The sequence below is a fragment of the Rhodnius prolixus genome, unplaced genomic scaffold (genome assembly GCF_049639745.1).
Source record: "Rhodnius prolixus isolate KJV_2025 unplaced genomic scaffold, Rpr scaffold_33, whole genome shotgun sequence".
NCBI classification, from domain to species: domain Eukaryota; kingdom Metazoa; phylum Arthropoda; class Insecta; order Hemiptera; family Reduviidae; genus Rhodnius; species Rhodnius prolixus.
Window position 1 is genome coordinate 19421 of NW_027411608.1, and position 24117 is coordinate 43537.

Genomic DNA, 24117 nt, shown 5'->3' on the forward strand with positions numbered 1-24117 from the left:
AAACATATAGTTTACTTCGTGGGTTTTTTTTTCTCCGGAATTCCGCTTTCCCTAAAAAGTTATTAGCGATTCGGTGCGTTTTAAATGGATCACCCTGTATATTGTATTGAAGTTTTAATTATTATTATTATTATTTTTTTATAATTTAAGGCGCGTCAACATCTTTGGTTATTGTGGCGCCCGGAGCTTTTTTTTCAGTGCACTGGCCGGCCTCCGGGCAGTGTTCTCTCGTTACAGACAACACTGTAACATCACCGGGCAGTTGGAGCTGTAAGAAGTTGCTAGGAAGAGGAAAATCTAAGGGTCAGCAGCTGGGATTCGAACCTGGGACCTCCGCGTGGGAAGTTAATTATTATTACTCGTATATTTTAGTTTTAAATTGTAAATTTGGAAAGAAAAATTATTGTAGTTACGTAAATTGTGGCAAAAAAAAAAAAAAAAAAAAAGGAAATCGTATGAGTTGTTCAGAATCCTTTTTTGGTTTTTCCGGTTTTGTTTTGTTTTCCTTTTTAACGGAGGAATTGGTTTAGTGAACAACCAAAAAAAAATAATAAAGCTGTTAAAGGAGGGGATAGAGAAGAGACCGCTAGGCTAACTGTACCCGGGGCAGCGTTGTGGAGGGAACTGTATCTCTCCTAACATACACTCTACTGTCAGAAAGCTGGCCGTACCTTCAAATCCCCACAATCTCCGTTCTTCTTTTAGTTACTACAGTGAATCTACCTGAGATAATATGTCTTCCGTTTCGCGCGTGTGTTTTCCTTTTTTTCTGTGTATGTGTGTTTATCAATAATGTGTGATAAATAATCAATTATTTATTTATTTTTTTGTTCTTTTTTTTTTTATGATAAATATATATTTTTGGCGGCCCCCCCCCTTAATTTGAAGAATATTTATTTTTTATTACAAAACAAAAACTAAGTGCAATACAAGTGTTATTTCTTTTCAACAAAACAAGAAGAAATCGAAAACAGCGATCAGCTGATGAAGAAGATAACCCATTTTTATTATAGAAAAGCAAAATCCACGGTGATAGTGATCATATAAATTTAAAGTCTCTTTTTTTTTTTCAATTAACAATCAATAAAAAACAAAAAAAACTAAAGAAAGACCTTACAGGAAATGTATACAAGTGCAATATGTCGACTAAATCGACATCGAATCTAGTCGAAGGTTATGAATACGACGGTACATTTGTCGGGCCACCTAATTCTTGACATTGGCCCTATTATTATATTATTTGTTTTGTCTGTCTGTCAACAACCGTTTGTTAATTGAAGAAAAAAATTTAAAAAAAAAGAAGTCTATTTTTATTTTTATTTTTTTTTTGAGTGCATTAGTGGTGGAGACATTTTTAAAAACAACAACAACAGCAACGACAACGACAAAACATTGATACCTTTTTTTTTGTGCGTTTCAAAACAATCGGGTTTTTTTTTTTAGGGGGGGCTCAAAGAAATAACTTTTTAAATTAGTGTTTTTTTTTTGTTTTTAAAGTGGTTTATGTATTTATTTATTTATTTATTGGACTCCTGCCATTTTGATAGTTTTATTTATTTGTTTTTTGGAAGACTACATTATTTTTGGGATTACATCAGAATTTTGGTACCTTTTCTTTGGTGGACATTATGCCAAGTACGATTAGAGGTGAGTGATTCATTTATTTATTTATTTATTTAAATACATTTTTTCCCTTTATAGAGGTGGGGGAAAAATTGGAGTTTTTAGTTGTTTGTAACAGATAGTCCATCGTCCTAACAAGGGCTGTAATACACCAACAAAGGGCTAGGGACCTTGACCTTCACCTCTCCCTAGAGGTGAAGTATCTTCATCCCGTCTTGGGTAGAGCCTTACGTTCGCCGCCTTCCACCAATCTAAGTACCCGTCCATGTGCTTTACGGCAGAAGTTGAGCTTCCTTCCGTCCTTTGAAGATTAATCCTGCCATTGTTCTTTTTAGCTCCCACTTCTGCTCTACACGGTGTATACCTTTAAAAGGTTAATATGAGAAATTTTGCAGTAAAGTATGTTTGCTAGTCGCCACGGTAGCCGGAGCGGTTAGAGGCTAGGACCCGCAAAGCTAAGATGTATTGTGGTACTAGGCTATATTCCCCCGGTCTATACCTTTAATGGTTAATATGAAAAAATTCGCAGTAAAGTATTTTTGCTAGTCGCCACGGTAGCCGGAGCGGTTAGAGGCTAGACACGCACAGCTAAGATGTATTGCGGTACTAGGCTATATTCCCCCGGTCTATACCTTTAATGGTTAATATGAGAAATTTGCAGTAAAGTATGTTTGCTAGACGCCACGGTAGCCGAGCGGTTAGATGGTAGACACGCACAGCTAAGATGTATTGCGGTACTAGTCTGTATTCCCCGTTCTATACCTTTAGTGGTTAATATGAGAAATTTGCAGTAAAGTATGTTTGCTAGTCGCCACGATAGCCGAGCGGTTAGAGGCTAGACCCGCAAAGCTAAGATGTATTGCGGTTCTAGGCTATATTCTCCCGATCTATACCTTTAATGGTTAATATGAGAAATTTGCAGTAAAGTATGTTTGCTAGTCGCCTCCGTCCACGACTCTTAATTCGGTAGTTGGACGTAAAGCCCCACCTGAAAAATGATGGCAGCAACAGATTTTTGTTCTTTAATCTAAAGAAGTAGTGGACTTGAAGGGCATAGAGGGAAACCTAAGTAGGAAGTAAATTGTACTCTTTAAAAATGGACTAGTTTTTAATATTGACTTCCTTGCAAGTATCGTCGGCTTGATAGATTCTTCTGCAGGGTTTGGTTGTAGCAACAGACTCCAATTCTTCTGAAGTCTGTTTTAGATAGACTCTCCTAGAGAGCTCCTTGAACAAAGTTGAAACGTTCATTAGTTTTTCCTTCTACGAAAAGTTGAATAACTCAATCTCATGTGTTTTCTATTTTCTCCTCCTTGCTGACCAAGCCGCGCGCAATGCAAACTTCCATGTGATCCTGGAGTCTGCAAGAATACCTTGTTAGCATTCGGTTGTCTATTTTGGCTTTATCCAATTAATTCTGTAAAAAAAAAAAAAGTTTTAGTTGAACATGTTTTGACCTGCCTCTATAACATTCGTGCGCCTTATTTCTGTTGAATGTTTTGGTGGCTGAACATGATAAGAAATCCTGCTATCCTGTACCCAGGTTTTTGGCCTCATTTAGGGTTTCATTTAGTCTTAGTCCAGGTTCTATATCGAGGCTCTCATTACTCTAAAAAAACCTTCGTATAATTTCCGTAAAACCACTATTTCGTCAGAGATTTTAACGCTCCTGGTGGTATAATACGAGTACAATACCAATATCTCCGCGTTAGCATAGTTCACATAGGGTCTGATTAGACTTATCACGTCTAAATATTCTTACAGATTACAGATGTTCTAATTTCGCGGAATTCGGTTCACCGGAAATGCGAATTTTCGTAATAATTTTTGTTTTGTTTTTTCTAACAATTTCTTTGACGTGAACTTTTGAAATATTGAATTCATGTTTATTTTTCACTATTTTCATTATATTTTTAAAATAAATTATGTTTTTAGGAAAATATTTACGTAAACATTGATGAGGGAAATTGGTGTGAATTGTTGACCCAGATTGCTTTTAAAGTGCTGTAACTTTATTATATCCATCTAAAGTGCCTTGTCAGTAAAGTGTACAGAATGATCACTTACATTATGTAAAAAAAAAAAAAATCTTTGCTAGAAAGTGCTGAATTTGAATAAAATCCGATAAACCGGAAATATGACTTTATACATTTCACAGTTTTCTTGATTACAGTTCAGGGAAACGATTTTTCTTTTGTATTCTCTCTCTCTCTCTGTCTCTGCTACTTCTCATAATATTGCAGGAAATGTTGCAGTCATGTGGGTTTTTTGTGGGTACTGTGCTGTTGATGTGACAACGGGTTTAGCTAAATTTTAAAAAATAAAAAAAATTATAGATGGTTTGAATTTAGCGATGTTTTGCCTAGATACCCCACCCTAGAGAACTGTGCGATAATATCTTCATCATAATCGACCAACTGGAACTTACTATCTTCCAAATCGATTTTCCAACTTTACGCGTTTTCTTTGATTAACCACTCTAGCTGGTGTCTTTTATCTTGGTCACTGTAAAAAACAAAAGGCTGTAACTTTTGATTACAATTTTATTTTCCCCTGATTACCAGGAAATCATTTCTGAGTTGTTTCTAGGAAATGGAGCAGGTTAGGCATCCTTCTAAAAATAAATATGTGTTGATAAAATTAATGTTCAAATGGAAAACCTGGTCAACATGTTTCCTTAAAAAATACTATTTATTACATTGAATGTAATCAAAGCCAGTTACAAAGTAAAGTAATTGCCTATTTTTTCAAGCGGGCTTTGCGCCCAAATACCAAATTAGGTGACGTGGACGGAGGCGACTAGCAAACATACTTTACTGCAAATTTCTCATATTAACCATTAAAGGTATAGACCGGGGGAATATAGCCTAGTACCGCAATACATCTTAGCTTTGCGGGTCTAGCCTCTAACTGCTCGGCTACCGTGGCGACTAGCAAACATACTTTACTGCAAATTTCTCATATTAACCATTAAAGGTATAGACCGGGGAATATAGCCTAGTACCGCAATACATATTAGCTTTGCGGGTCTAGCCTCCAACCGCCTGGCTACCGTGGCGACTACCAAACATACTTTACTGTAAATTTCTCATATTAACCATTAAAGGTATAGACCGGGGGAATATAGCCTAGTACCGCAATACATCTTAGCTTTGCGGATTTAGCCTCTAACTGCTCGGCTACCGTGGCGACTAGCAAACATACTTTACTGTAAATTTCTCATATTAACCATTAAAGGTATAGACCGGGGGAATATAGCCTAGTACCGCAATACATCTTAGCTTTGCGGGTCTAGCCTCTAACTGCTCGGCTACCGTGGCGACTAGCAAACATACTTTACTGCAAATTTCTCATATTAACCATTAAAGGTATAGACCGAGGGAATATAGCCTAGTACCGCAATACATCTTAGCTTAGCGGGTCTAGCCTCTAACCGCCTGGCTACCGTGGCGACTACCAAACATACTTTACTGTAAATTTCTCATATTAACCATTAAAGGTATAGACCGGGGAATATAGCCTAGTACCGCAATACATATTAGCTTTGCGGGTCTAGCCTCTAACTGCTCGGTTACCGTGGCGACTAGCAAACATACTTTACTGCAAATTTCTCATATTAACCATTAAAGGTATAGACCGGGGAATCTAGCCTAGTACCGCAATACATCTTAGCTTTGCGGGTCTAGCCTCTAACCGCTCGGCTATCGTGGCGACTAGCAAACATACTTTACTGTAAATTTCTCATATTAACCATTAACGATATAGACCGGGGAATCTAGCCTAGTACCGCAATACATCTTAGCTTTGCTGGTCTAGTCTCTAACCGCTAGGCTATCGTGGCGACTAGCAAACATACTTTACTGCATATTTCTCATATTAACCATTAAAGGTATAGACCGGGGGAATATAGCCTAGTACCGCAATACATCTTAGCTTTGCGGGTCTAGCCACTAACCGCTCGGCTATCGTGGCGACTAGCAAACATACTTTACTGCATATTTCTCATATTAACCATTAAATGTATAGGCCGGGGGAATTTAGCCTAGTACCGCAATACATCTTAGCTTTGTGGGTCTAGCCTCTAACCGCTCGGCTATCGTGACGACTAGCAAACATACTTTACTGCAAATTTCTCATATTAACCATTAAAGGTATAGACCGGGGAATATAGCCTAGTACCGCAATACATATTAGCTTTGCGGGTCTAGCCTCTAACTGCTCGGCTACCGTGGCGACTAGCAAACATACTTTACTGCAAATTTCTCATATTAACCATTAAAGGTATAGACCGGGGGAATATAGCCTAGTACCGCAATACATCTTAGCTTTGCGGGTCTAGCCTCTAACTGCTCGGCTACCGTGGCGACTAGCAAACATACTTTACTGCAAATTTCTCGTATTAACCATTAAAGGTATAGACCGGGGAATCTAGCCTAGTACCGCAATACATCTTAGCTTTGCGGGTCTAGCCTCTAACCGCTCGGCTATCGTGGCGACTAGCAAACATACTTTACTGTAAATTTCTCATATTAACCATTAACGATATAGACCGGGGAATCTAGCCTAGTACCGCAATACATCTTAGCTTTGCTGGTCTAGTCTCTAACCGCTAGGCTATCGTGGCGACTAGCAAACATACTTTACTGCATATTTCTCATATTAACCATTAAAGGTATAGACCGGGGGAATATAGCCTAGTACCGCAATACATCTTAGCTTTGCGGGTCTAGCCACTAACCGCTCGGCTATCGTGGCGACTAGCAAACATACTTTACTGCATATTTCTCATATTAACCATTAAATGTATAGGCCGGGGGAATTTAGCCTAGTACCGCAATACATCTTAGCTTTGTGGGTCTAGCCTCTAACCGCTCGGCTATCGTGACGACTAGCAAACATACTTTACTGCAAATTTCTCATATTAACCATTAAAGGTATAGACCGGGGGAATGTAGCCTAGTACCGCAATACATCTTAGCTTTGCGGGTCTAGCCTCTAACCGCTCGGCTATCGTGGCGCCTTAAAATAATAATAATATAACGTAAGTTAAAAATTTATTGTAAGGTGGAAATTTTATAGACGAAGACAGCTATATAGATTGTAGATACGAGTGTAGGACGAAATAGGTGGTTTTTTTTTTAAGAAGATGAAGAAGAAGCGGCGAACAGAGAGCACCAAGTAAACATAACGGACCGAACAAAGCTGTACTTCGTGGAGAGTGTGTGTGTGTAGTTGTAGAATTTAGTGTGTATGTGAGTAGTGGTAGCCTTAGTTCACCTATAGAAGAGGACAATGACCTCCAATCCCCCCCCAGAACCCCCCTATTCCATCTATCTCGCTCAGTCAGCGCTTGGTATAAGCAAGCATTTCTCTTCCATCATTATTTAACACAGAGAGAGAGAGAGAATGAGAGAGAGAAAGAGAGAGAGCTCTACTACTAAAAAAACATTGTCCAATCAGCATCATCTTTCTATCCCCACCACAGCTAATCATCAAAAAAACCTAACCAATCACCTCTTCAAAAAAAAAAATAATAATAATAAAAAATAAAATACCCCTCATAACCCCAACAAAATCTTAAGAAACCTATCTTCCTACTTTACCGTATTAAACCGAGATCGCTTTCTGTACGCAGTACATGCATGTACATGCATGCTTATCCCCAAAATGTGTTCATACAGACAAACACACACATACATAGGTAATGATATATTACTTTACTACCGGGCCCTGCCCCAGTGTATCTATTGGCGCTCTTTTCTTCTATTTCCTTTTCCTTTTTTTTTTTTTTGAGTATCTCATTTTTTTTAGTTTCAATAAGAGCTACGCACTCACAAACTCACTTTAGAGTGAGAAGACGGGTGAGCTCTTGAAAAAGCTGCTTCCCCGCTAGCCCAACGGGATTTCATAACTGGTTATTTCTCCTGATCCATTCTTTCTACTTCTCCGTCTCCTTTGGAGTAATACGTAGGCCTCATGGTTGGAAATTTCAAGTCATCAGCATCACCAAAATAAATAAATAGATAAATATTTTTAGAATACTCACACTGTTGTATAATTTTTTTAAAGTCAAACATCGTAGATTTTTCTTTATTTAATTTTAGTTAATATTACATACAGTTGGTAAAACTGTACATTACAGTAAGGATAACGGATCGCGAAGTGTTTCCTGTGGAAGTTTCGAACTTTCGTGTTCTGTAAATCAGTCTTCTGGTTTGGTAAAGGACGAAATAATAATATTAACTGTTTATGAAGAAGGTATTCGTCATGAAAAATGTGTAAAATTTTGTGCTATGACGAGTATATTCAGTACTGGCCAACGGCAGTTAAACTAAAAATTGCAAAATTAACTGCCTGCCGATGGTCACTACTGAATGTAATCGTCATAACACAAAATTTTACACTTTTTTTCATGACGAATATTTTCGTCATAAACAGTTAACTGGTTTAATAAATAGTTCAAATTTATTAAAATTGTTATTATTGTTCATAAGACGACAAAAGCAAGAAAAAAAAAAAAAAAAACAACGATACGATGGAATTCAGGCGGAAGTTTACGATTTGAACAAATGCTCGCTTTACGGAAATGACGTGAATAACATTAGTTTCCTGTTAAATGAACTAAGTGAAAATTCCATTTGATGCTATTGGCGTACTCTATTCCTTCGGATCGAGAACAATTTTAAAATTGAACAACCTTTTGAAAAAGGATTTCTGTTGTCGAAAAGAAATTTTCTGCTATAAGAAAAATAAAAACAAAAATGCCCGATTATTACTCTAGGATTAGAGCAGGAAGTGACAGCCAGATTCGACCTGATATTCCGGAAATTCGTGGTGAAACATCGAAGTTCTATGTATTAGAAAAACTGTGAAAATAGATTCTTGTATCTTGCAACTTAGTTTTATAAGTTACTCTCCTTTTACTCCATTACATTGTACTTCAAAATGTTGGTTCTGTCAGTTCGCAAGAAAAATATCAACGGAACTGTGTTCTCTGCGATTCCGTAAAGATGGGGAACTTTACTAAAGGTCGTAATCTTCATGGAAAAGTGGTACTACCTGTTAATAGCTTTTCTCCTAAATGGCTGGAGCCTTTTATTGGCTGGAAAAATTAGGGTTTGGGAGTAAGGAAAAGATGTGAGACTTTTCCGCACCCGATTTTTCGTGGGAATCATTTTTTCCGGTGGTACTTCTTCTTCTTGTAGCTCTACAGCTCGGTGTGGGCCTTGGCTTCTCTAGTAATGTTACACCTGGTATTCCTATCTCTTGCTTTACCTCTCCAGTCATCAACTCCAACAATCTTTAGATCTTCCTCAACCTTCTGGAGCCCAATGGCTACGTGGCATCTTCCAACTCTTTTACAGTTTGGTTCAGAGGGAATATGTCGCATACTTCTTCTTCTTCTTGTAGCTCTACAACCCGGGGTAGGTCTTGGCTTCTCTAATAATGTCACACCGGAGATTCCTATCTCTTGCTTTACCTCTCCAGCCATCCACACCAACAGTCTTTAGATCTTCCTCAACCTCCTGGAGTCCAATGCCTACGTGGCATCTTCCAACTCTCTTTTTGCCAAACAGTGTACCAAACAGTTTCCAGCCATTCTTTCCACGTGACCCAGCCACCCCATTCGTCCGGACTCTTATAAAGAAGTGCGTTACGTAGACGTCTTTGTACCAACCTCATAGAGTTCGCAGTTCTTTTGAATTCTCTCCAACTGTCAGTTTCATTGTCATTTTTCCGCATGTTACAAAATTGTTTTCTCGTCTTTGTTTTAAATTGTTGCGTAATTTTACTAAATTAACATTTATTTATGATATTAATAAAGTTTTTTTCGATTAAAAAAATATATATATTTATTTATTTCCTTTATCTCGGCCAATAGATTAGATTAGAAAGAAATTAATCAGAATACCACCATGTACGTGTTTGCTAAGAGCTCTCGTCTTGGAAAAACCACATGACGTAATCTAAATATTTGGTTTTCCTTTTACAAAATTAGTCTAGGTTGGGATGTGCACATGCGCGTTGAAGATCTAATCCTAAATTAGGTAGCATTAATCAGAGTTTATTAACCTCTGAAAAAATGTTCGTAGGTTCGTTTTAACAAGAGTTAATATTGTTCGCCCAATGTTTATGCAAATGTTTTTATATTCAGTAATGCATTTTTATTTTTTTCAGGAGGGGGCACCTCCTCCTACTTATTTTTATCAATTTTTTGGAGGGGAAATTATCATTACCGAATAGGATTTAAGATGTATTTTGATGGTTACGAATTTCATTGGCTACTAAGAATTCATTTCCTCTGAGTATGGTTACTAAATTAATAGTTACCCACAGAAATGCCACCATGCCACGTTTTACTCTCCGGCGGGGCTTCTGTCCACCTGTCCTCTTCAACAGCAATCCTCTTCCTTGTACAGATCTTGGTGCTAGCTACCTTGGGCTGTACATAGGACAAACGATTAACTCAGTAGTCTTAAAAGACAAAACAAAATGACAAAACTTCCTTACAGACTATATTGATCATAGAACTCAAACGTTTAATACCACAGTACCATCCTAAAACCTATGTGGACTTACCGGGACTAGAGCTGTTGAGGTTCGGCCAAACCTACAAACATACAGGACAGTACAAGACATTTCAGTCAAAACTACTGCCGACAGATAGTTGTCGCTCCTTTCTATGTCACAGCGACCTCAACATCCCCCATTCTTACAGTTGGCCAAGACGAAATATCGCAGATTCCATACTGCTCTCTCTCTACTAGCTCTAATCCTCTTGTACTGTCTCTCGCCTCCTCTAATATACCTAACAATTCTACTCGCCGACTGAATCGCCAATGGCCCAACAACTTCCTCGCAGCCTCAATACCTAAAGAGCTCTCCATAAGATAAGCAATTCACTCAACAGTCTTAAAAGACAAGCAATGACAAAACCTCTTTACAGACTGCAATGGACTACGCTCCAAATCGCCCATAGAACTCGAAACTTTTAATACCACAGTACCATCCTCTAACCTATGTGGACTTACCGATTTTAGGGGCTGTGACGTTCAGCCAAACCTACAAACATACGGACGGTAACAGGACATTTCAGTCAAAACTACTGCCGACAGATAGCTGACGCTCCTTTTTCACGTGACCAAACCTTCACTCTTCACATCCCCCATTCGTACAGCTGGCCAAGACAAAATATCGCAGATTCCATACTGCTCTCTCTACTAGCTCTAAACCTCTTTTACAGTCTCTCGCTTCCTCTGACATCCCTAATACTCCTCGCCGACTGAATCGCCAGTGGCCCCGCGACTTCCTTGCAGTCTGAAGACCTGAAAATCATTATATCCTGTAGAGAGTGCTACCACTGGGTAGTTTCTCTCCTCCTGCCTTTTACGCATCCATTTATCTTTTATACTTCCTATTTACTTATTGTATATATGTATATACAATAAGTATATAACGAAATAATTTAAAAAAACAAAAAAAATTAATAGTTATCGTCTGAGTGGGGATATAGACTAATATCTACCGTAAGACACCCTTAAGGTCTGATTGTTGGTTTTAGCCTTAAAAGAAAGGCTCATCAAATTCTGTTACAAGTTCTAAGGTTTTCCAGCTCGTAATTCACGAACCGGAAATACTACTTCCGAGAATCGTAAACTGAGAGAGAGAGACCAGGATCCTCAAATTTTTTTAATTCAATTTCTGCAATTGGAAAAAATTCTTTAAGAATGTCCCCGCCAATCGTAAAGCATGTTTTATTCACGAATCATCTATCATCTTTTCTTTCATCTTCAGGTTAAAACCTTCTAAACATGGATTTCAAGATTTGAAAAAAAAAAAAAAAATTAATTTCCCACAATCGGCCACACGTTTTATGCTCTTAAGTCTACAGTAAAAAAAAAGACGTGAAAAATTTTGAGTGAAAAACTATCGAGAAAACTTTATCTTGGAAAGTGTTTGACTTAAGAAGTGGGCATGTAAGAAAAGTGTAAAGATAAGATGCTGCTAGGAAAATTCTAAGTACCCTCTTGCAGTTTTCTTATTCAGCAAAATTTTCCGTCTAGATATTCTGCTTTATATTGGATTTTTTTATCGTTCTTTAAATATACATATATAAGCTTTAAAGAAAAGTCACCCAGCTTTTCCTGACTCTAATAATTACAATACTAGTTTTCTCTTCCAGTAGAACGAACAATTTTTTACAATTATATTGAATACGGGACACACTTATTTAACGTCACTTCCTGTCGCCTACAGCGACATAATCAAAATCTGAAATAATATAATGGAATTATATCTATTGCCAAAAAAAAAGACGAGAAAAATAATCTGTGCCATAAAATTTTTGTTACAAATATAAGTGTGATTGATTATTGTAAAAAAATAAAAATAAAAACATCGAAGAATATCTATAAAAATCGATAAACTCTAAAGTCCCTCTACCGGTTAATCGATTTTAGTTCTTCACCGTTGTAATTCGAGGTAAGAGTGAATCGTGTGATTGGTCGCTATAGTATTTGGATTACTTGGAAATGTAGCTGAAGATCTTTCGGCCAAAAGGAAGGAGCTGTAATGATACTTTTCATGACTATACAGGAACACTGTTAACAGTCTAGGAGTGAAGTGTACGAGGGTCGTTTGAAAAGTCCGTGCAAAGTCAGAGAGATAGCACCAATGGCGCGTATCGAGGTTATATTTAGTTAGTAGCATCTCTTGGGAAGAACACACACCAAGTTTCAGCCAGATCGGTCTATTTCTTTGTGTATAGGCATTCGTTTGAATCGAGGAAGTTGAGTGAATTTTCAAAAAATGGACGAAAAAGAATTTCGTGTGTTGATTAAACACTACTTTCTGGAAGGCAAAACGCCTGAGGAGACTAAAGAGAAGCTTGATAAACATTATGGTGACTCTGCACCTTCGATTAGAACAGTTTATAAGTGGTTTCAAAATTTTCCGAGTGGCCATATGGGCAAAAAGTGACGCTGAACGTTCTGGACGCCCTGTTGAGGTTACTACTCCAGAAATCATTGATAAAATCCATGATATGGTGATGGGATGACAGAAGAGTGAAGGTGCGTGAGATTGCTAGTGCTGTGGGCATCTCGAATGAACGGGTACATAATATTTTGCATCAACATTTGGACATGACAAAGCTATCCGCAAGATGGGTGCCGCGATTGCTCACACTTTGACCAAAAACGAAATCGTGCAAGGACGGTTTGCTGCTGTTCCAGAAGAATCCGCAGGACTTTAAGCGTCGTTTTGTCACTGTGGATGAAACATGGATACATCACTACACTCCTGAGACCAAAGAACAATCTAAACAATGGGTTACCAAGGGGGAATCTGCGCCAAAAAAGGCGAAGACCGTTCCTTCGGCCGGAAAGATTATGGCGACTGTCTTTTGGGATTTGCAAGGAATAATACTCATCGACTATCTGGAAAAGGGTAAAACTATTACAGGTGCATATTATTCATCGTTATTCGACCGTTTGATAACCGAGCTGCAAGAAAAACGCCCACGATTGGCCCACAAAAAAGTCCTTTTCCATCACGACAACGCACCAGCTCACACCTCAGTAGTTGTGGTCGCAAAATTAATGGAAATAGGGTTCCAACTCGTTTCACATCCCCCCTATTCTCCAGACTTGGCTCCCTCGGACTACTATTTGTTCCCTAATATGAAGAAATGGCTGGCGGGAAAAAGATTTTATTCAAACGAGGAGGTGATTGCAGAAACGAATGGCTATTTTTCAGACTTGGACAAATCCTATTATTCGGAAGGGATCAACAAACTAGAGCAGCGTTGGACGAAGTGTATAAGCCTAAAAGGAGACTATGTTGAAAAATAAAAAAGGTTTACCCCCAAAAATTAAGTTGTTTTAATTTTTGCACGGACTTTTCAAACGACCCTCGTAAGATGCGATACTTCTTGGCGCGGAAGATAGAAAGAAATAAGATGAGAATGAAAGATGACTTCCCTCGATCTAGCCTGGAGAGAACTGAGTGGCCACTTTGCTAGCCTCCCTCTGTTGCTTAGAACTAGATGGACATTGTTCAGAATATACTAGAGACCCATCTTCCCCAGATTATTCTAACACGATCTACTTTGGATCGCACAGCCTGGACACAGATTCAAGACAATTCGAATTATAACTGGGGGGGACAACAAAACCAAAAGGTTGAAAATTAAAAATGGCTGAAAAGTGCCAATGACTTTTGGAGAAAACAAAGAAAATTTGTTAACCTCCTATTCATTTCGTACATTTTATTAAAAATAAGTTTTCCAAAGACAAAAAGGAAAATATCCTTAAATATTTACAAGTACAGTCACAATAAAAATTGCAGTAGCCCTGGGCTTCGGTTTACGACTATCGTAAAATAGTATACGAGTATGCACTCCTGTAGGCCCAAGAGAACAGGACGAGCTATACTCGTACTCCCTCAGGCTGACCAACTACATTTCTGCGAAGCAGCTGCACCCTCTTTTTTTTTTATTTATTATAAATTTAATATATTTTCTACTTTTTATATCTCGTAAAATCGATAGCACCATTCGATTCTGAATTTCCCTCTCTTGTTAGTTTAAGGTGGAGGTTTTTTTTTGGTTATATCAAATTGTGGAGTTTTTTTTTAAGGTTGCCTCAGAGAAGATAAAGTTGTGATCAATATCTAAGTGATCAGCCCTTGGATACGCTGTTTTCCTTAATTTCCTTGAGGAAGTGCATGGTTAATAATAATAATAATTTTTTTGCCATTGGCTTCCGCCATACAGCATCGTCTCGGTGCTTGTCACTAGAATATCACTCACTCTCTATTCTTACTTATAAATACATTCGCTTCACACATTCATCCCTCTACTATATACAACTATTTACATACAAACTTACAACTAATGAATGGATCAGTACTCTATATTCCTGCCATCCTTATAGCTTAACCTAAAATTAAAATCACCGTAATCCTTCTCTAATCATTTTCTTCCATTCATTCTAATTCGGCTATAACTTTTAAATACATTCATATTTCTTTGCCAGGCTCTGCTACAGATTTAAGCACATAGATGTTGGTGGAGAATATTATGTCTTCGTAGCGAAATGGTGCATCTTAAATACCCTGTATAGGTCGTCAAACATTCGTTTCCTTTCCTCTCTACATAACGTGGACATATCATTATTATATGTTTGAAATCCTCCTCCTCATCAGCAATCTATGGCAAAGAGGAGAGAGGACCTTTTTGTTGATCCTGTGAAGATACGGATCCGCACATCGCGTGGTTCGCTCTCAGCCTGTTTATTGTGTCGTAACAACCCATTTATTAGTGACAGTTCCCTTAAACCATGGTTGTCTAGGTAACTGAATTCTATAGTTTTATAGAATCTCCCTTTATTACCATTACTGTAATCTGTCTGGCCATTTTTGTAGTGCTGCTTTTGTAATTAAACACGTGATATCGGTGTGTGCTAATTTATAATTAGCCATTATCCTACTATTGGTGCCATAATAATAATAGTGTTTATTACCAATACAAATTGTACGCTAGCATATGATTCAAAATTTTAAATTAATTTAAATATACACAAACAGAAAATTAAATTCAAAAAGTAATGTTACACAGGGTGTTCAAAGGTGCCTCCTCAGATACAGAGAGCAGTTGATAACATCCTGGCTAACCTGGAGGCACCTTTGAAGGCACAGTACATGCTTCACAACTTGAGTAAAGTGCAATTATTTGATAAATTAAGGAATAAATTTGATCCTTTACATGAAAGATATTGATCACTTAAATATGTGACAGGTGGTTTCCAATTTTTTTTTGTTATTAAACGCAACTCTCCCCAAATTACCAAATAATTATTAAATCTTCTTGTTTGTAACAGATGTAAAATTAATTTTTAGCCATTTTGTGTATGCTTGAGAACATCTAAAGCTCTTAACATTTGATTTTTCTTAGAAAAATCACTCGGATAACTACTTATTTCCCGATATTAAGAAAAATACTAGCTTTACTGCCTTGGCAATATTTTTAGTAGAAAGGGGATGAAAAAATACATAAAAATGACCAATCGCGTGCTCTTCTTTGATAACAAGTTAAAAAAATTGAAATATGATTAATAAATACCAAATTTTGAAATGGCCTAGCACCTTTAATTTTGAAAATATCGAATTGCGGTTTCTGGTTTCTTTCATTACTTTTTATGCTCTTTAAAGGCATGTATACGGAAATGGGGGTCAACTGCGAACCCTTTACTTTTGGTCTCGCGTCAGCCGCGTATGCGGGCAGGAATCTAAAATCAAGTAATATATTCTGAAACTAGAGGTGACGGGCAACAAAATTTTCCTCTACCATTTTTCGCTCAGATCAACCGTTTAAGCATGAAATACATTTGAGCCGTCTTAAAATGAGCACCCTGTATATCGTAAAACGAAAGATTTTGCCTGAAAAATAAACTTAAAATAGGAATAAGTAAAATAACTTTTCAACTGAAATTTTTACACTGAAATATAAGATTGAAATTAAAAATTAAAAATAATTGAAAAGAATAAGAACTAAATGATTTAATTGGTAACTTAGGCCTATCTTAAGGCGAAGGCCTCTCCTTGTTTCTTCTCCATGCAGCTTTTATTTTGAGCCGCTCTGCTCCAGAGTACCCCACAGAATTTCTCCAGATCATCCTTCCATCTCAAGAACTGCCTTCCTCTTTTCCTTGGTCTGTCTAATGGTATCCATTCAGTTAATCTCGCTCATTCTGTCCACGTGTCCAGCCCAATTCCATTACAAGCAATGAAGCTGCTTCTACTTCTATCAGTCATTCCAGTTTTTCCTTCTGATTTCGGAGTTCCTAATTTTCTGAGCTCTTTGCGATACCCAACATGCTGGTGCATGGTTACCTCGCCTGTAAATAGTAGACGAGACCAATAGCCTACTTCTCGACCCCCATTAATGGGAACTATCAACTAAGTGGCAGGACCTGCTCCTTGTTCCTCTGCATAGCGGAGCATCTTTAGTGATTAGATGGGAATCTATCCAAAGAGAGGAAGCTGGAAGATTACTGAAACTTGGGCTGAGTAAAACACCCAGGTGAAATCGGGATTCAATTTCCCCCACGCTTTAAAAAAGACTTGGAGAGTTATACCAGGAATGGGAAATCTCCCCCTTTTACCTTCCCCTGAAGACAAGGGAATCTGGTTCTACCATCAGCGCCAACAAAAATATTGGTAACCGGAAACGGGGGCCTCAATTGAAAAAAAAAAAAACCGGGATACCTCCAGATTAGCGGAGGTCCACTCAAAATACACCTGGGGCGCCTAACTGGTGGAGATCTGTCACACTGGTCTAGGGTCCAGAGACTAAGGACCTCCCCTTAGTCAGTAAACGGTGAGTATGCACACAGACTATCATCTGCCTGGATCACACACATCCTCTCTCTTTCTCCCCTCATTCTAAGAGGTTATTCAGATTCTGGAGTATACCGTTACCACCAAGACCGACGTAGTTAGCAAGATGTACATAAATAAGACCATATTAAGTAATATTACTTGCTCTAATAGTGTTGAACAACTTTATGTCGTCATAAAGTACCGTTAGTGCATATAAACGGTTAACCATATAATCGCCTTCCTAATGATTATGGTTTTATATATATATATTTTTTCCTTATTATTTTTTTATTATCATTAAATTGCTCATGTGATGACTTGATAATAAAATGGCGGAAAACAAAAAATTAAGTTCTCCTTTTTGGTGGTTTCATTATTAATTTATAATAAAATGGTACACTTCCGGTGTTTCTAAAAAGAAGACGAAGAAGAAAAACCTCTTTCGTATTCAGGAAATTCTGGCTAAAACACAAATTTGAAAATTCAATCACTCACACTAAGATACTTGAAAATAAATCAATGAAAAGATGACGTTCATTGAATAATAAAATATGTGTACCCATTCATTCAAAAAAAAACTTTTTTTCAATTAGTTTTTTTTTTGTTTACAGAGTTAGGTTGGCTACACTGTTAAAGACAGCTGATCAAATTGTCTTATCTACTAGGTTCTCCCCCCCTCCCGTTCGTCATCACCCTAAAAGCGCACGTTATCATTTCTTTCTCTTGTCTTCCTCTCTCTCTCATCACTACAAAATGCTTGAAAAAGTTTTCCGGAAGTTCTCGAGAGAGAGAGAGAAAACTTTCAATCGCATCCACTTATCAATTGTCTATAACACAAGTTATTTATTTTTTTTTTATTTCATATTTTCCATAGTTATTACGTAATTTATAAGATTTCCACTGAACAACTGGTTCAATTCTGTAAATGACGTTTCGTTTCGGCACTTTGACGTCATTAAACCAATATTCTCAAAGAATTAGAATTTCTGTTACTACACCTGACAAAAAAAGATCTGTAACTACGAACACACACATACGCAATCAACATTCTCTTACTTCAGTAATCTACTAATTCTAATTACACTTGGAATTTCAATAAGTAATCAACTCTTACTTCCACTACACAGTTTGTAATACCGCAATATATTACAATGAACTGACAGAACAAAGTCTATATCCCAATTTTTATTCCCAGAACTGCCCTAAAACGGATTTCCTCAGGAAAAATTATTCTAATAAAACTTACCAGATCTAGAGAGCACGTAAGCGTAAATATGGGAAGTTCAAAGATAATCGTAGATGCCATGTTTAAGAGAAATGGAAAACTCCGGAAGCGGCTGGTTTTTTTTTTGGTAGAAGAAGACTTTTCTTTGAATATTCTGTAATTTTCCTCAGATAATGTAGCCCTAATCATATTGAAACCGTATTATATTGAAATGTTATAGAGAGTAGACTTTTTCCACCACTTTTCTGAAAGTTTCCTTAAAGAGATTTTTCCGAGAAAATCGGTTTGGGATGTAGAAATTAATATGAAGACTTTTTTTTTTTAGAGAGAGAAAAACACAAGAAACGGAAATATCGACGTAGTAAAATGGTACTTCAGGTGGGCTGATTTTTGTCTATAAAAGCTTATTGTTGAGTAGGATTGTGAGTCTAAGCTAAATTTCAGTTTTGAGAGTTGCTTCCGATTTTTTGAGTTACGCTGATAGGCAGACTGACGCTGTTACCAATTCGTGACAATCTTCCGATTTTTTTTGGAGATATGCTGATAGAGCAGTGGTTCCCAATCTTTTTTCATTAGTGTACCCCTTTACTTGATTGTTCCCTCAGTGTGTACCCCTAACATATACATATATATAAAATAAATAATCGTATTCTTGATTTTACGTATTGTAACTTTAAATTAACAGCAAAACAATCTGAATATAATGTGCCTTGTAAAGAACATATACATATGATATGTTCCTATTAAAAAAATCATCTATGAATAGGTAAACATTTCAAACCAATAACTATTGCAGGGGTCGTAAATAGAAACAGCAAAGCGTTAATAAAGGAGACGTTACTTATATGCGGGCCATGTGTAATACGAGGGTCGTTTGAAAAGTCCGTGCAAAGTCAGAGAGATAGCACCACTGGCGCGCATCGAGGTTATGTTTAGTTAGTAGCATCTCTTGGAAGAACACACACCAAGTTTCAGCCAGATCGGTCTATTTCTTTGTGTTTGGCATTCGTTTGAATCGAGGAAGTCGAGTGATTTTCAAAAAATGGACGAAAAAGAATTTCGTGTGTTGATTAAACACTACTTTATGAAAGGCAAAACGCCTCAGAAGACTAAAGAGAAGCTTGATAAACATTATGGTGACACTGCACCTTCGATTAGAACAGTTTATAAGTGGTTTCAAAATTTTCCGAGTGGCCATATGGGCAAAAAGTGACGCTGAACGTTCTGGACGCCCTGTTGAGGTTACTACTCCAGAAATCATTGATAAAATCCATGATATGGTGATGGGATGACAGAAGAGTGAAGGTGCGTGAGATTGCTAGTGCTGTGGGCATCTCGAATGAACGGGTACAATAATATTTTGCATCAACATTTAGACCATGACAAAGCTATCCGCAAGATGGGTGCCGCGATTGCTCACGCTTGACCAAAAACGAAATCTTGTGAAGTGTTGCAAGGACGGTTTGCTGCTGTTCCAGAAGAATCCGCCGAACTTTAAGCGTCGTTTCGTCACTGTGGATGAAACATGGATACATCACTACACTCCTGAGACCAAAGAACAATCTAAACAATGGGTTACCAAGGGGGGAATCTGCGCCAGAAAAAAGGCGAAGACCGTTCCTTCGGCCGGAAAGATTATGGCGACTGTCTTTTGGGATTCGCAAGGAATAATCCTCATCGACTATCTGGAAAAGGGTAAAACTATTACAGGTGCATATTATTCATCGTTATTGGACCGTTTGAAAAGCCGAGCTGCAAGAAAAACGCCCACGATTGGCCCACAAAAAAAGTCCTTTTCCATCACGACAACGCACCAGCTCACACCTCAGTAGTTGTGGTCGCAAAATTAATGGAAATAGGGTTCCAACTCGTTTCACATCCCCCCCTATTCTCCAGACTTGGCTCCCTCGGACTACTATTTGTTCCCCAATATGAAGAAATGGCTGGCGGGAAAAAGATTTTATTCAAACGAGGAGGTGATTGCAGAAACGAATGGCTATTTTTCATACTTGGACAAATTCTATTATTCGGAAGGGATCAACAAACTAGAGCAGCGTTGGGCGAAGTGTATAAGCCTAAAAGGAGACTATGTTGAAAAATAAAAAAGGTTTACCCTAAAAAATTAAGTAGTTTTTATTTTTGCACGGACTTTTCAAACGACCCTCGTATTAGTCAAAACTAAAGCATCATTTTTTCGCAATTTTCACATTTTCGAGAAATCATTTTAATAATTTTTGATATACAAATATATTTACTTTAAAAAAAAATACTGCAGCATCGAATGAGTACTTAATTCTTGTCAATTTATGTGTTATTCAGTTTTATTATAATAATTTTGTAATTAAGTTGTAGGAATCATTTATTATATAATTTTTTCTCATTAATAATATATCTGTATACTTTGTATATCTTCCGCCATAATTACTTTTTTTTTTGCGTACCCCAGGTTGGGAACCGCTGTGATAGATAGACTGACGCAATCAGCAATTCTTTTTTTTTTTAAAAAAAAAATCACTTTATTGGGCCAGAATTCTTTAAAACCGATATTTCCCGGTGAAAATTTGGACACGATCGCAATACTTTCTCTTATTACCTGGTAGAATTCAGACCTAGTAATCTCTACACCTGATTAATCTACCACTAAATCGGACAGGAAAAAACATGCTTGCTACGACTGAATGAAATCAAAATATTTTAAATACTTTAAATTTGGACCTTTAAAGAAAATATTGAGGTTTTCTTTTTTTTTTTTTGTTTGCTTTCCTTATTTTCCTTAATTCCCCTCCTCCTTCCGCTCACAGGCAGAGAGAGAGGAGTTTTCCCCAACACCAAGCGATGGAGGTACTTTTAATATTGTTTGGGCATACTTTGGTCTGGGATGATGTCTCTCTCTCTATCCCTATATGCTAGACAGTTAAAGGGTTCACCTTTAAGTTGGACGTCTGCGCAGTACAGCTTGTATCGACCAGACATGAAATGGCAGGAGCAGGGGGGGGCAGTTTTCCCGCTTCGCCCGACGATCTGCTTTCCCCATCTAGAAGAGGGTGTGACACGAAGTTAGTGTTGGGAGACTGAATGTGTGAGTGTATTTGCTTTGACTGAGAGATGTACAGACAAGAACTACAGGAGTGTGTGTATGTGAGGGTGCTGGAGGGGGGGGGGTGAAGAGAGGTTTATGTTCCCAATTTCTCATTTAGAGTTTCGTCTAACAAAAAAAAAAAAACAGGAAGAGATTTTTTAATACCGGAAGTAGGAACTGTTCTACGGTGACTTCTTTTCCACCCACATCTTTTTTAAAACAAAACTTTTGAGTTCCTTGGTGCCTTAGGAGCTCCAACACCTTTCACGAAAAATTGGGGAGGAAGTTTTCTTTTTATCATTTTCTTTTTTTTTATTTTTAAAGAGGGGGTATTAAGTTGAGAAAAATTATTATACTTGGTCGAATTTTCTTTCAACTTTCTGCCTCACATGTTTCCCTTTCGGGGGAGATAAAAAAAATAATAAACACCCTAAAATGAAACAGGAAATACACGAACAAATTTAAATAGGGTAAAAAATCATTTCCGCCTGAATTACGCGGAAAAGATTTTCATTTTTCACAAAAACGGTCCTTTTTCCGCTTTAAATCTCGCTTGAAGTTCCTTTTTTTTTTGCTACAGATTTGAATCCATGTCTTGACAGCTCGCTTAACTGTAATAAAAGTTATTTGTTCTTAACTATGTACACGTGATTGGTGTCAAATGAAACAGGCTACTATATCCGTAAATGTTCCAAAAACATACAGACAGATCAGATATCAGAGATTTTGGGCGAAAAAAGAATGAATATCTTTCCTTCGCTATCTTGGCCTGAAAAGTTCAACCTCGCAAGAAATTGAAGGGTTATTAAAGTCTCCTTGAGAAAACAAGTTATGACGTCATTGTTAATAAAAGTACTTTCTTGTTGTTCATTCTTTTTGGTGACTGATTCATAGTTTCAATAGGATGAAAAAAAATAATTACCATTTCAGACGTGATAAATTTATTTTGCCGAGAGCTTTCGACCTAGGGACTAGGTCATCTTCAGGGCTAGTTTACAAAGTAATATTTTTACATTGTAGGGTTGGTGTGTCTTCTGTCTAGTCTGTTCATGGACACCAAGAAAGTGAAAATTCACTCGACTGAAGTGGCAATTATTTTTTTTTCATCCTATTAAAAGTACTTTCGAGTGAAGCACGATACTTCTCAGGAAGTTATTCTTAAATTTATTTTTTCACGAAAAAGATTCGAAACAATGACGATTCGCCATTAACTAAGCAGACTGGCATAAAGTATTCAGTTTTTTTTTAAAAAAAAAAAAAAAAAGAAAGCATTCAATAGATTTTCACTTCCTGTCAGGAAACTTCCTGTTTTTCTTCAAAACTTCGAGTTCTAGCAAAAATTAAGGATTAAAATTCTCATTAATGTTATTCTATCACTAAGATTGCCGTAAAATTCAGTAAAAAAGGTAAATTAAACGGAAATACTCCTAACCTGAGCTTTCCCGATCGCAGAACGACATTTTCCTGTAAAAAAAAAAAGTGCAATAAAATGGGGAATTATTTAGATGAATAAGGGCCCATTCCCTACTCGGTAGGATTGCCCTAAAATAAAGGTTTTGCGGGGGGGGAACATTTTTTCTATTAAAGGAAACACCTTTGAAGCCATTTCCGGCAAATAAAAACGCAAACCAAGCGAAAAATCGATTGATCGAAACCTTATTTCTAAATACTAGATTCTATTTTTTAATTTTCTTTAAGTTCGGCAAACTACCGTTAGATACGCCTGCCGCAGGTTTACAATATCCTATATCCACCTGCGACTGGTGGGAGAAAGTAAAACTAACTTATCTCGTAGAATTAATAGAAAAAAAAAAAAAATCGATTTCATTCAGAATTTTCTTTAAATTTAGAATTTGTATCGATAAATCGTAGAAAACAATAAACATTATTACTTCTGTTCAAATGATCGCTTAAATGACACTTTAAAAAAAACGTTGTTTAACCCCCCCACGTTTTTTCTTAGAAAAACCATGATAAGAAGTTAGCTTGGAAAATAGTATAAAACTTAAGAGATCTAAGGCGCCACGGTAGCCGAGCGGTTAGAGGCGAGACCTGCGAAGCTGATATGTATTGTGGTACTGGGTACGATTCCCGGTCTTAGGCCTTGGATTTTATTTAATGGTTAATAAAAAGAAATTTACAGTAAAGTATGTTTGCTAGTCGCCTCCGTCCACGACACCTAATTGGTAGTTGGACGTTAAGCCCCGCCTGAAAAATAGGCGATCACTTTACTTAAGAGATCTATTTTGTGCCATGAGTAAAAAAAAAAAAAAAAAAACCTTCAAAGAAAATACAAAATAAGTTGAAAATCCGCACGGAAATAGTAGCAGTACTGTTTGTGATGGATTTTGAGAACAGCTTATTTCCGGTGCCTTGATCGAACTAACAAAATTTCAACTTCCTTCACGGTTTTCACTTCCTTCCTGTTTACAATGTGTAAAAACCTCTTGTAGACGATGAAAACTGGGAAAAAAAAAGAAAATCTAGAATCTGCACGATCGGAAAAACACTTTTCCTTACTCCAGAGTTACAGCAAAACGTGCATTTCCGGTTGGAAAATTCCAAATAGAAAAAATCAGTTCGTACTGATCAAGTGCAACGTGATAAATTAATATTTTTTTCATATTTACGAGATGTCTGTGTGTAATATATGACATTGTAAAATGACAAAGAAAACTGAATCATAATTTGAAATATTCAAGGGACAAAAAAAAAAAAATTAATGACGTCAGCAGAAAATAGCATGATGTCTAACTAAATGACGTAATCTTGTTTTCCGTTTAACGATCGATATAAACGAAAATAATGA

General features: G+C 37.1%; 1 protein-coding gene across 1 annotated transcript in view; it reads left to right on the plus strand.

Annotated features, from left to right (window-relative positions):
• The first annotated feature begins 642 nt into the window (after nucleotides 1-642).
• Nucleotides 643-24117, plus strand: part of Hr3 (nuclear hormone receptor 3 ROR-beta) — a 234490-nt gene continuing 211015 nt past the window's right edge. The window contains exon 1 of the mRNA XM_074130059.1: nucleotides 643-1647. Coding sequence (XP_073986160.1) covers nucleotides 1629-1647 — 19 coding nt within the window. The 5' untranslated portion in view covers nucleotides 643-1628. The remainder of the gene's footprint in view (nucleotides 1648-24117) is intronic.